The following is a 13,660-nucleotide window of genomic DNA, read 5'->3' as shown; positions in this document are numbered from 1 at the left end:
CTTGATTGCAACAGATCTTTTTCATCCTTAGACTGACTTTGCAAGCATCCCTTCTGTGGCGTCATGGCCAGTCCTTCCAGGATCAGGCCTATGGTCAAGGCTTGTGGCTGACTCCAAGAGCCTTTGTCAGGGATCAGATGCCAAAACCAGGGGTCAACAACCAGAGTCACAGTCTAAGCCAGATGTCCAAGGGGGAGGCCAGGTTCAAGTACCAAAGGGAGGGGTCAGGATCAGACTGGGTGTGCAAAGGTAGAAGCCAGGGGTCTGAATTATGCTCAAAGTCTGGGTGTGAGACAAGAGGCAGGTCCATCACTATAGCTGGCTGGGGGGACTATCTAGTTCCTGGCCCTTCTCTTAGTCTTAAATGGGGTGCCTGGGCTAATCAGGCCATGAAGGAAGCTGTCAGTCTGGCCTTCCAAGGTGTGCTTCCTTTGGTGTTTGCCTCTGCAGGGTCTATGCAATAGTGTATCCAGCCTTATCGCAACTGGTAGATTACTGCACAGAGGCATCAACCACCCCACAGGCTTGTCCTCCACTTTCAGCAGAACCCCACACCTGCTATCCTGCATGGCTTCAAAGCTGACCTGGATTAGTGGCTTATTCCTGAGAAAGCTGCAGAAAAGCTGATAGTCTTTTCAAATAAACTTTAATTGGCTACCAGAAAATGCCAAAATGGCTACAAGAAGCCCGTGAAGAAATCCAGTGTTGCTCAGGAATAATCATTTTCTTCTCCAGTACTATTCCCCTTTCCAAGGCAGCCCAGTTAGGGTCCTACTTGTTAGGGCCTACCAGTTAGGGCCACTTCTGCCTGGTGATACAGCCTCCTTGGTGTAAGGCAGCAGATGAAACTCAGGGCTGAGACAGAAGACAGAGCTTTGTCCTTTCTCCTTGGACTGGTTTCTTTGCATACAGTGGGGTAGGTATTGATTGTGAATGCTAGGATGTTGGCCTCAAGGCTAGGAGTCTTTCGAAGAAAAGTAATGGCCAAGCCAGCCTTTTCCAGCACCTACTTAATCCTGCTGTAAATGAATGTGTCTTGCCATGCTGGCGAGGCTGCTCATGGTGATGTGTTTTATATTCCTTGGGTGAACTCATCACGACCCATATTGATGTCTCCGTAACAGGAGCCTGGAAATACAACCCAAGGATAGATGGCTGGATGAAGCACATTCTCGCTGAGTCTCGCTCTGACAAAATGCATCGTAAATAGCTGTGCACAGGATTCGTACACAATCTATTGTTCTGTTCCTAGGGCTCATGAACGAACTGGCAGAACGAGGCCTCCTTGGGGAGGTACGAAGCAACTTGCCTCCCAGTGCTGAACTTGAGGCGGCATTGTGTATTCATGTGGCTCCCTACACTGACAGCGTGCTGCAAACACTGGGTAGGTGAGAGGAAGGAAAATCTATTAGAGTGAGGTCCTGGGATCTGCCTGTTATAGGGCCAGATCCTGGGATCTTGGTGTTTTTGTGAGCAAGAACCTCAGAGTTTGGTTCACAGTCAATAATAATGTACTTAGCACTGGACTCTGAGACCTTTTGCTGATGCTGGTTAGTGACTCCAGTCAGACAACTAGTAGGGAGAAAGGTGCTACCATTACTTGTCCTGAGTATCAGAAACGAGGCCATATACATTGGCTTTAGGGAGTTAGAGACAGGTGTGTACTATCAGTATTTATATCATATTGTACCAATGAGTAGCCAAAAGGAGAGAGAGAAATGAACATTTTTTCTTGGGGGCTCTATTTCTAAATAGCATTTGACTAATAGGTTAATAGATTTGGTATGAAAGTGAAGGTTTTGGTGATCCAAACCAAATCCTGAAATCTGCATGGGCCTTCCTTTGAACTCAGGGTTTGGTTTTGCTGAAGTACAAGGGCTTCAGGACTGAGCCAGTGTGCACTTATGGGAATTCTGAAGGGAGATTCTGAGCCCAAGGACCAGATCCTCCAAAGCATTTAGGCCCCTATCGCTCATTGAATTCAAAGTCTTAGAGATCTGGGCTGAAATTCCTAATTGCTGTGCTAGGCCTGTTGGTACCAACAGCAACTAGTAAACCAATACCAATTGTAAGTGTTTAACAAGTGGCTTTAAGACCTACATGATGATAGGAATGGAATGGGGGAAAGTTCCTGTCAAGAGATTTCCATCTGTCACCCTCATCCTGAAGGTTCCTAGCTGAAACATGGGAAACACGTTCTGTGCTGCAGCAACACTGCTGAGTAACCAGAAGTTGGTTGACTACATCTTTGCTCTGAAAGGAGTTTTGTTGTGCTTGTGATCTGAGGAACCAGCTAATTTCTGCTCACAGTTAACATAATTTATAGACACTGATACTCTTAGAAGAAAAAAGACATTGACATAACCAAATAGAAGTATCTGTTAAAATCAGTTAAAAACACAATCCAGAACATTTAGCTCTGATCAATTTTAGGGCTGGAGAATGATTCACTGTTGGAAACAAAACTTGCTCATGTGTTGCAGGTAAGCCCTTGCTCTAGAATTGCCTTGAGACTCTGGCTATGTCTTCAGTAGCCCAGAAGATCCAACCCACTCAGGGTCAATCTTCCCAGGTTTGATTTCACGCATCTGGTAGGGATGCATGAAATCGACCTCTCCAGAGTCGTAGTTGACCCCTGTATTCCTCGCAAGATACGAGGAATAAGGGAGGTCAGTGGGAGCAACTCTCATGTCGGCCTTCCTCAGTGTGGATGGCCAGCTAAGTCAATTGCAGATATGTCAGTTCTAGCTATGCAATTGCCATAGCTAGAATTCTGTATCTGAATTCGAATCCCTTTCCCTAGTGCAGACATGGCCTCTCTCACCAAACATTTCCATGTGTCCTACTTTTGTACTGGAAGGGTGCTACTCTTAGAATCCCTGTTCTGTTATTCTCTGGAGGATGAATCCGTCCTTCCATGTTAAGAGAAAGGGGAAGTTTGTTATGCTGGATAATAAGGTTTGTTGTTTCAATCTTCTCCCTGAGCAGGAGGCAATCTGAGTGCAGTGCCAGACTTTGGTAATGTTCCTCGGGATCTTTTATGCCACCGAACCTATGCCTCGGATCCTGACATGGAACAAGTTGTCATCCTGACGATGACTGGAGAGGAAGCTATGAAGAGTGCTGGCCACCTTCTTTGCCAAATCCTTCGCCCTGGTTTCAAGAAGCAACCTCACAACTCAGGTAAGCCCTACTCATGGGGAAGGGTTGTAGGCCTCAGTCAGCTAAATGCAATCCACCTCCACTGAACTCAGCAGCCTTATTTAAGAAAAGTAGTTGAAACAACCTGTAATGGGACCTGCTGTTCCCCATCCTTTGATGTTGCCCCTCCCCAGTCAGCCTTTTTCCAGAGGAATTACCTGTTAGCACTCTGTCCCAGCCCCTGTCAGATAGACAGATGTGTTTATTTATCTCCCTGATGACATTAAACATCTTTGCATGTTAGTGAGCGATGACCTAATCCAGTGACTACATTTCAAAGAACAGCTTGGCCCAGATGGGCATCATTTGACTGCAGTGGGTTTTGGATGAGTTCAAGGATGTGCTAAGGTTCAGGCTACCTCATATCTGTAATCTGAACCAGTTCGTCCAATAGCCATCCCTAGTATTTAGAAAGGAGGATGATTCAATGAATGAGGAAGAAAACAGGGGAGTCAGGAAACATGATTTCTACACAAGCTGTGTGCTGGCCTCCCATGTAACCATGGGCATGTTACTTCACTGCTGTGTGCCTCAGTTTCCCCAGTGACTCCTTTGTAAAGTGCTTTCAAATATATACCTCTTTAAAAGCTAAGTAGTGCAATTATTTTATTTTATTTCACTGGTAGTAATTGCACAGAAATTGTTACAGAATAGAAAGCAGTGTATTCATTAACTTAGGGCCAGAGTCCTGCTAAGTAGCACCCTACTCTGAAAGGCATGTGGAAACCAAGGGGAGTATTTGCAGAGTAAGATTCTATTCGTGCATACCAGGGTGCCAAGATCTAACCCGTAGTAACCTCAGCAACGTACAAGTATGTATTAAACCTCAAATACCTTGCTGTACTGAAAACAAGCTTAGTTTGCAAACATAACAATAGTTAAGCTATTCAAGCGACAAGTCAATGTTACAATGGAGCTTATTACTATAATTAATATCCTTTAAAATGAAGCATTATCAGAGTGGTTACAGTTTCTATAATTATATACTATGCTGTGTTGAAGCACTTAAATATCATTGTGTTCCCAACATACCCCTTTCACCTGCTCTACGTGAACACCTTTCTTTAATGAGACCGCAGCACTTGACCTCCATGTGTCTCTGTTGGTGTGGCACAGGGTTCTGTATTTCTTAGGTAGCCCATTCATGGCTCTAGTTGTCAGCAATTTAACTTGTGAGAAGTTGCATTGTTTGAATTTACTAAGTTTTAGTCCATTATGATCCCAAACCCTGCAAAGCACTTGCTGGTGAATGGGAGGGAAAGTAGAGACACAAACTACCAATTGATAATCAACAGATTTCTCTTGTCTCACAGAAGGTCTTGATCCAGGGTTTGAGCTTCTGAGCCTCAAGTGGTTGGCCCGTCTCACTCGAAGTCAGGCCAAAGAAGTGAGCCCTTTGGAGGTGGGAGACACATCCTGGCAAAGAAGCATCAGTATGCTGATGTCCGGCCCTGCTCTCGTCTGTGCGCTGCGGAGGGTCAATGCCTTTGGGATTCTTGCCAAGACCCTGAAGAAGCTAACGCTAACGAACATTAATGCTAGTGACCTGCAGAGAGTGATGGCCTTGACTCCAGAGATGGCCTTCAGGCAGGCAGTTCTTTTTTTCACCGAGAAGGAGTTCATAGGTGGTAAGAGTTGTTTTTACTGTTGACAGTCTATGCAGCTAAGCAGACCCTGGTCAGCTTACTCAGTGCAAAGGGGCCTTTGTACTATGGGTTCCATTCAAGCAGAAACACATTACATTAAATTAATTCAGGTTCAAATTCTACACTTGCGTGCATGTCCAGTGAAATCACTGGGAACCATATGGGTGCACTGGGAGGTAGGATTTGGCCCTTTCTCCCATCGACCTTCCTTATTCCTCACGTCTCATGAGAAGTTCCAGGATCAACTTTGACCCCTGAAAGTGTTGTTTCATGTACATGCAAAATGAACCCCAGAAGACCTTGGATCTTCCGTGGTAGAGTGGCCGTAGGTTAAGGTAACTTTGTACTCCTTACACCTTTCATTTGAGGATTCCAAAGCACTTTGTGCTACTAAATAGCCTTACATCATCCTGCAGAAACTGAGATGCGGAGAGCCTATATGACATGCTGAAGGGCTTACAGCAGGAAAGCCAGTAGACTCTAGAATCACGAATTCCAACCATCGATTCTAACCACTTCCACATCCAATTCCCTGTCCTAACCACACCCACACCTCTTAGACAAGCTTCCACACCCCTTCAGGGGTAAGGATCCAGGTGATCTCATAAAATGATGCATAGTGATAGAATGCTTGAAGGCACGTGACAGATCATGCGGTAGTCATCAGTTCCAGAACTCTTTCTGTAGGGCTTGACAACGTGTAAAGTAATTGACATACAATCCAGCACCTGGTGTCCATGTACAGATAGGCTTTTTTGGGAACTATTGACGTGATGCCCTAAACCCTTTGGTTAGTATTTCTTTCTGAACTAAAGAAGAGCAGCTCATGGAAAATGGATGGTGCTGTTGCCGAAAGCTCCCTGCACATGAATGATACATGCGCACTGACAGATCTGCACAGCAAACCTGCCTGCCTGTTTCCTTCTGACCTTCTTCAACCAGATCTCTTTGCAGTCTACAGTGTTGTTTAGATTTGATGCCTTACAGTAGCACACCATGGAGCTTGTTCCGTTATCACTAGTAGGAAATCCATCAACACATCACTTAAGGTCTAGGGAAATCATGACTTCCATCACCGAAGGATAAATAATCCATCATGCACATCAGATGTAACATCACATGTTCATCACATTCTGCACATCTAAGAGGAGATAATGTCAGAGTTCCATAAATTCATTATAAATTCCTTATGAATTATAATAACCCAGTCACATTTGCATGGCTACCAATTCACGTTTATCTGCTTCTCTCAGATGCACAGTGCTTATGCAGTGCAGAACAGTGCAGCCTAATAGAATAACAGATGTGAAGTGTGATGATTCAGAAAGTATACACACATGCTGCTGTGGTGATTAGCGGATAACTATGCAAATATTCCGTGTGCAGAGTGGAGGAGCATGAAAAGAGGGGTCCTCAGTGAAAGAATGGGAGCCAGTGTCTCAAAGTTAAATTCCCCCCAGAGCAGTGTATCAAAGCCACCATGAGTTGATGTGGCATCAGCCTGCCTCAAAGTCCTGGTGCAAGAAAGTTTCAGGGCAGGGGCACCATTTCAGATTTGCTAGGGAGGGGGCAACCTATGCATGCTGCGATATGGCAGGGAGGGCAGAATGAGGACATGGGGAGCAGACTGAAGCCAGCAGCTTCAGCATGGCTAGTACAAGCCAAGCAGCCAATGGGGTGGAGGGGCTGACCCCGTCCTCCCTTCCCCTCATACACCCATCATGTCTTTCCAGGAGCTACTCAGGCACTTGAAAACACTAGTTTTCTGGCAGATAACTTGGCAATTAGCAGCCTGGAGCACTATACATAATTCCTATATAAAAGAAAGCAAATTAAATAAATATTAGAGCCACTCAGTTCCAACACCAACATGTTCTGACATCTTGTGGCACGTCACTTAAGAGACACGTGTTAGGCTTAAAATGTTAATGTGTATTCTTACTGCATTACTAATGCTGCAGAGAGAGAGAGAGACAGAGAGACATAATCAGGACTCCTGGGCTCTATCTCAGCTCCAGAAGGGGAGTGGGGGTCTGGTGGTTTACAGCAAGGGGCAGATACATCTAAGTTCTATTTAAGAACATCAGAATGGCTAGACTGGGTCCAGACCAATGGTCCATCTAGTCCAGTATTCTGTCCTCCAATAGTGGCCAATGCCAGGTGCTTCAGAAGGAAGTAACAGTAGGTGCAATCATCAGCTGATCCATCCCTATCACCCATTCCCATCTTCTGGGACAGAGGCTAAGGATATTATCCCCAGCCCATCCTCACTAGTAGCCATTGATGGATGTATCTCCCTTGAATTAATTTTGTTCTTATTGGAACCTGATTATAGTTTGAGCCTTTCCACCATCCCCCAGCAAAAAGTTCACCAGGTTGACTACAGAAAAGAAATATCCACAATAATCCTAACATTTTTTTCTTGAGTGGTAACAGTCAGTTTAGACCCCATCATTTTTATAGATAGAGTTGACGTTGTTTTTCCATGTGCGGTACTTTGTGTTTATCAATACTGAATTCCATCTGCCATTGTGTTTCCCAGTCACCCAGTTTTATGGGATCCCTTTGTAACTCTTTGCAGTCAACTTTGGACCTTAAGTATTTTGAGTCATTTTATGTCAGCTACAAATTTTGCCACCTCTCTTAACACCTTCCTCAAGAGAGACCTGCAGTTCTACAGCCTCCTTCACTAAGAGTTCTGCTAAAGCCCAGGATTGGACCAAGGACCTTTAGATCCTCAGTCTAATGCTCTCCCAGCTGACTCTTTCTTGAGATAGCACTAGTCCCCATGCAGACTCCTGGAACAAACTGCTACTTATTTCTATCTTTTAAGTGCGTGAAAATGCTTGGCTCCTTTTGTTTAGTGGAATAAATTGCCAAGGGAGGTTGTGGAATCTCCATCGCTGGGGATATTTAAGAACAGGTTAGATAGATGTCTATCAGGGATAGTTTAGACAGTACTTGGTCCTGCCATTGGGGCAGGGGGCTGGACTCGATGGCCTCTCCAGGTACCTTCCAGTCCTAGTATTCTATGATTATATGATTGCTCTGCTCTGGCAATATTTTCATGATAATCTAATGATCTTTCAAGCACTTGAATGACAAGCCTTTTTTATCTTAATCACCCTGCCTCCCTCAATTCATTAACAAACATACTGATGCAAAGGCAAAGCTGGGAGCACCACAAAGGCCGTGTCTACACTAGCCCCAAACTTCGAAATGGCCACGCAAATGGCCATTTCGAAGTTTATTAATGAAGCGCTGAAATGCATATTCAGCGCTTCATTAGCATGCGGGCGGCCGCGGCACTTCGAAATTGACGCGCCTCACCGCCGCACGGCTCGTCCCGACGGGGCTGCTTTTCAAAAGGACCCCGCCTACTTCGAAGTCCCCTTATTCCCACGAGCAGATGGGGACTTCGAAGTAGGCGGGGTCCTTTTGAAAAGGAGCCCCGTCGGGACGAGCCGCGCAGCAGCGAGGCGCGTCAATTTTGAAGTGCCGCGGCCGCCCGCATGCTAATGAAGCGCTGAATATGCATTTCAGCGCTTCATTAATAAACTTCGAAATGGCCATTTGCGTGGCCATTTTGAAGTTTGGGGCTAGTGTAGAGGTAGCCAAACTGTTGCAGTTAAGAGCTGCCTCTGGGGCTAGGTCATGTGCTTTGAGCAGACCTCAAATATGAAACACAGGGGTTCCGACTTCAGGGGATACAGGCCTACGTGGCTCCCCAAAATGGTGTCCCTGGTTCATGGCTGTGAAATCAGCTTGCAAAGGAAGATGGTGTTAACAGTGCCAGTTTTTCCAGTCAGGCGATTGTCAGTGGTAGAAATGAAGCACAGATACTGCAATTAACCATGACTGCAGCAGCCAGCAAGAATTCTTTCACAGGGTCACTCTGAATTCTTTCCTCCTGTTGTTTTCTCCCTTGGGGGTCTTTGTCCTAAAGAGCAGTTCTTCCTTTGGGTGGGTTGCAACTGTTTAAAGGCCACTCCTATTGCCATGGTACACACAGTTACAGTCCCAGTCTCCACACGCAGTCATGCCTGTTACACTGTGATTAGTCATGAAAAGCACATCTCTCCTTCCCTTTGCAGACTGCAAATGTCGCCCTGCTATGAAGTACCTGCCACCATCTGGCAGAGGCTCAAGGGCTGAAGGTAAGGCCAGAAATGTGGGGTCAGTTGTCCTTTGTGCAGATTTTGCTTTCAAAATTTTTCCCTGTTCTTAATAATATTGAATGAAATATAATTCTGCATCCTGTTATCATATCCACCATCATCAGCTTAAGAGACCTACGCTGCCATTTGCAATCCCCTGTGCTGAGGAAGAAGTTGGGTGTGTGGCAGCATCACAGTCACTCTCTGCAAGGGGTACCAGGATGGCAGCAGCATTAATGAACAGCTCAGCCTCCATGAGGGTCCTAATGTGGAGGATGCCAGGGAGGACGCTGAATCTGTGTCCTGGGGATACCCTCTCCTTGACCATGACCCTGCACTCCCCATAAGTGGGATCCAGGCTGCTGGCCTAGAAGGGGCTGTAGGTGATTTGATCACAAATTCAAGCTGGCCCATGAAAGCCACCAGGCTGGATGATCACAGGAGAGACCAAAGTAGACGCTCCAGACTCTGTCGTTTGCTTTGGCCATGCACTGGGGAGCCCTAGCACTTTAGGAGCTGCTCCAGCCCATCCAGAAGGGTCTCTGGGAGTCCCTAGTGAGAGGTATCAGAGGGGGTAGCCATGTTAGTCTGTATCCACAAAAACAAGAAGTCCTGTGGCACCTTATAGACTAACAGATTTATCGGAGATGCATCTGTTGAAGTGGGTCTTTGCCCATGAAAGCTTATGCTCCAATAAATCTGTTAGTCTCTGAGGTGCCACTGGACTTCTCATTGTTCTAGTGAGAGCTTATCCAGTCCCCATGTCTGTTCAGCTCTGATAATGGTCTGATCTCCATGACCACACTACCTAACTCCTACCTAAGTCCTTAATTTGTTTATCCTCATACTGCATGTGAGGCAGGCCACTGCTATTATCCCTACTGCACAAATGAACTACATGGCTTTGTCCAAGGTCACACAGGAAGTTTGTGACAGAGAGGTAGCCGTGTTAGTCTGTACTCCAACAAAACAAAGCAGCAGAAATGTAGCACTTTAAAGAGTAACAAAATGATTTATTTGGTGATGACCTTTTCTGTCCCATGAAAGCTCGTCACCGAGTAAATCATTTTGTCAGTCTTTAAAGTGCTACATTTTTGCTGCTTTGTTTTATAGGAAATCTGTGTTAGATGTGAGCCTTAAACCCAGATTTGCCAAGTTCCAGGCTAGTGTCCTAACTGCAAGATAATCCTTCCCCCCCACTAGGCAGCCAGGCCATCCTGTCTAATGCTGCCAAGGAATGTGGGGCTAAACCTCACAATTCCAAGAGTAACTGTCAGGATCCCAAAATACTCAGGGAGAAGAAAGATGCTTTGGGGACCTGATCACTAGGCGTGTCCCAGCACTGCTGTTCGGAGATGTAATTGCCAGGGTGAGTAGAGAGCTGGAGCTAGCAGATGAAAAACAGCAGCATGGACTTTACAGCATGGGTTAGCCACCCAAGCTCAGACCCATGGGGTCAGGCAGGCTTGGAATCAGTTGCTAGCCCAGCCGGATAGACCCTGCTTTCCATGCTGTTGTTTATAGCATACCAGCTGGGGCTGAGCTCCTGCCAGTCTGTCCATGCTGGGGGTCACATCTCTCTGCTGCAGTGCAGACATACTGGGAGGGATTACCAGAGAGCTGCAGGGGCATTACTTCCTCTTCTTAGTCTACCAGAACAAAACCATGGAAAGAAATGGAGGTCATCAGAAGGAAGTCATCTGGCAGCTGAGCAGCTTCCAAACAAAAGGCTGTGGGAAATTGGACCCACATAGATGTGAGATGGCAATGAATTCAACAAGCTTGTAATGACTTGGTCTGTGGCTCTCAGAGTCTCTGGGATTGTGTTTTAAACTGACTGTAATGCTCGTGAAAATGGCCAGACTCAAAGCCCAGAGACTGAAGGCCTTTACTTATACTTCAGTAAAGATATAAGCAGCAGCAGCACAAGCTTCCCCAGGATCCCAACACCAAGGGGAAGGCCGTTCTGTAGGGAGTGCTGAAGCTCCTTGGCCCATTCATTCCACTGGCCCCTCTGTAGGGAATGGTAATAAAGGAGGGTAGGTAGCCAGTTTTGTAACTGGTCTGCTGCAGCTGGCCTGAGATCTGTGAATTTGTTCTAGCAAAGAATCTTCCCTCCTTGACTCTGCTCAGCCCTTGTTCATTGAGGCTGGGGATCAGCCAGTAGCTTAGAAGTGAAAGGCTCCAGATTTCATTGCTGTTCTCTTTAGTAATCCAGTCCCTATGCAGGAGTCGGTTTTGTACACATGAGGTTTAATATGCCTGGATCTTATGATAACCTCCCCAGATTTGTGCCCTGAACGTGTTCCCGGAGCAGCAGTTCAATGTCCGCCCTGAGCAGGACATCAGCATAATTCGTCCGTCACTTTTCTTGGGGAGCTGGGGGCTGGAAAGCAGGACCCAGGGAACTCCTCAGTTTGCATCAGGGGCTCTGGAACAGGGAGGAGACCCCAGAGGGTCATGGCCCCATCCTATTTCACTGGCTGTAAGGGTAAGCCACAAGGTGGAGGGAGCAGAGAGAAGCGATCAGGGGCAGGACCTGAGGGAAAGGGGCAGTGTGAGGGTGAGGGCTCAGGAAGAAGGGGTGTCGCAGAGGCAGGACTTCAGGGGAATGGCCAGTGCAAGGGCTGGGCTTCAGGGGGAAGGAGTGTGCAGAGTGCTGGGGCCATGGTTTGGGTGCTGATGGTCCCCTCACTTGTGGAGAGCTTCCTGTGCTCCTGGTTCAGATGCAGCTTGAGCTGGCTTTAAGATTCCAGTAGTTACCCAGTTATAGGCCACCACAGGGACCCTGTCAAACAAGAAGAAAACACTGGCACATAGGTGTTCATCTTGGGGCCTGACTCACAGTTATGCAAAGGTGTTTGATGCTGCTCTGGTAGCATAAAGGGACCCTCAAGTGGGAGAATATTGCACCTGAGAATACCTCCTCTTCGGTGGGCAAGTACGTGAGCTAGGATGGGATGTGTTGGTGGTCTGCACATCCGAAATCAGCCCATATATGTCCTGATGTGATTTCTGAAAACAAAGCACACCTCATGAAGAGGAGCAGAGAGGGAGCCGTGCTAGTCTGTGTAACTGCCGAAGTGCAGCCAGGATAACACTGCTCCCAACCTGAGGTCCCAAAGCATTGCTCACCTATTAAAATCAATTCACTGTTCTTCTGTAGGGGGAGAGACTCGGAGAAGCCACGCAAAGTCACTGTTCATCTACATGCAAGCAGGTGAGGAGGGGAGGAGTCTCTGTCTCACTCTCTTACACACGCAGTTCTTATTTAGCAAATACCCCAGGGGAAAGAGGGTTTGACAAGGCCTTTGTGGAGCCAGCTTGGGTAGATACCACGGGGGACCAGGCAAAAAGGTGACAACTAGAATTGCATGAGATGTTTCCTTGGGTTGGAACACACATAGTGACATATACTCTCTTGTTGAAACATCCCAGGAACCTGACATTTGCTTCTATTGAGACTGCGTTGATATAAAACCATCCAAACACCAAAAGGAAAGAAACACGTCTCTCCTGTTTAGGACCATACATGAAGCCAGTGCAACAGTTTGGCTTCAGCCCCCTTTAAAGCAAGACCCACACAGACACTTTGGGCCAAACCTTAGCCTCCAGGATGAGGATCAAGGGCAGGGGTTGGCAACCAAAATAGCAAGAAGAGCCGTGTTTTTAATTCAGTAAAAAATTCAATTCACGAGCCGCAGAAGTATGTGAATATGAGATGATGCTTAATAAATAACGCCAAGCCGTACTTTTTGTAACTCCTGTTTTAAGAGCAATGCACACACAATGATTTGTAATAGGATACATGTTTATTGCAGGAAGGTTACCATTTATCGAACATAATCAGGAGGGGATTTTTACTTTGCCATTATAACATCGGGAGCCACAAAGAAGTTGTAGACCCTTGACCAAGGGTATCACAGACCAGTAGCAAAGGCTAGAAAGGCACTGGCAAAACCTGAGAAGGCCAGTGATCATCGGAAGTGAGGGGGGAAATCAACCAAGACCTCTGGGAAGCATGGGAGGCCAGCAGAGGAAGGGCTATAGAAACACCTGAGCAGCGGAGCACGTTCCCATTGATGTGTAGACAGTTAACTGACTGTATCTGGGACTGTGTGTGGCTCTTAGGGGAATCTGAAGGTGTCACTCTGGCAGGCTCACCTGAAGGTAAGAACATGTGCACACCTTCAGGTGTGAATAATTTGTATAAATATGCAGCACATGTAGTTAACCATATACCAGAAATAATAGGAATGTTTGCCCAGAAACCCAGCAGATGGTATGTAAAAAATCTTGAGGACAATGACTACTTATGTAACAATATGTAATTTAGATTGCCATTCTATACACCAGTAGCTGTGGGTACCAAGGAGGTTTGCCTCTGCAGAGCACGCTGTTGCTATGGCATTTACCTTTCGGTTCAAGGTTTCTGCACAGAAAATATGAGAGTGTGTAATCAGAGAGCTCGCAGGAGAAAGTGGGTTAATTTGTCTCACTGAGATGTGTACAGAAGGAGGGGCATGTTGTTATTTTTTATCTGGCTCCAGATTGCTTTCGTAGTGAATCAATAACATGTCTCTTGCCATTTGAAAATAACTCCATGGACCAAATTGTATGTAGTATTGTTTGTGCTTCATTGCATTGACATCTGTA

At 46.3% G+C, this 13,660-nt stretch overlaps 1 protein-coding gene across 3 annotated transcripts in view; it reads left to right on the top strand.

The window, feature by feature from the left end:
* The window catches only part of DNAAF8 (dynein axonemal assembly factor 8), a 111,802-nt gene that overhangs the window by 77,881 nt on the left and 20,261 nt on the right, over positions 1-13,660 (top strand). For all 3 annotated transcript variants that reach the window (XM_075010936.1, XM_075010934.1, XM_075010937.1), the window contains exons 20-24: positions 1,253-1,384; positions 2,989-3,183; positions 4,515-4,829; positions 8,942-9,004; positions 12,171-12,224. In XM_075010936.1, the coding sequence (XP_074867037.1) occupies positions 1,253-1,384; positions 2,989-3,183; positions 4,515-4,829; positions 8,942-9,004; positions 12,171-12,224 (759 nt within the window). The remainder of the gene's footprint in view (positions 1-1,252; positions 1,385-2,988; positions 3,184-4,514; positions 4,830-8,941; positions 9,005-12,170; positions 12,225-13,660) is intronic.

Source organism: Carettochelys insculpta, chromosome 16, assembly GCF_033958435.1.
Source record: "Carettochelys insculpta isolate YL-2023 chromosome 16, ASM3395843v1, whole genome shotgun sequence".
NCBI lineage: Eukaryota > Metazoa > Chordata > Testudines > Carettochelyidae > Carettochelys > Carettochelys insculpta.
Note: the sequence above shows the minus strand (reverse complement) of the source record. Positions and strands in the feature narration are given on the sequence as shown.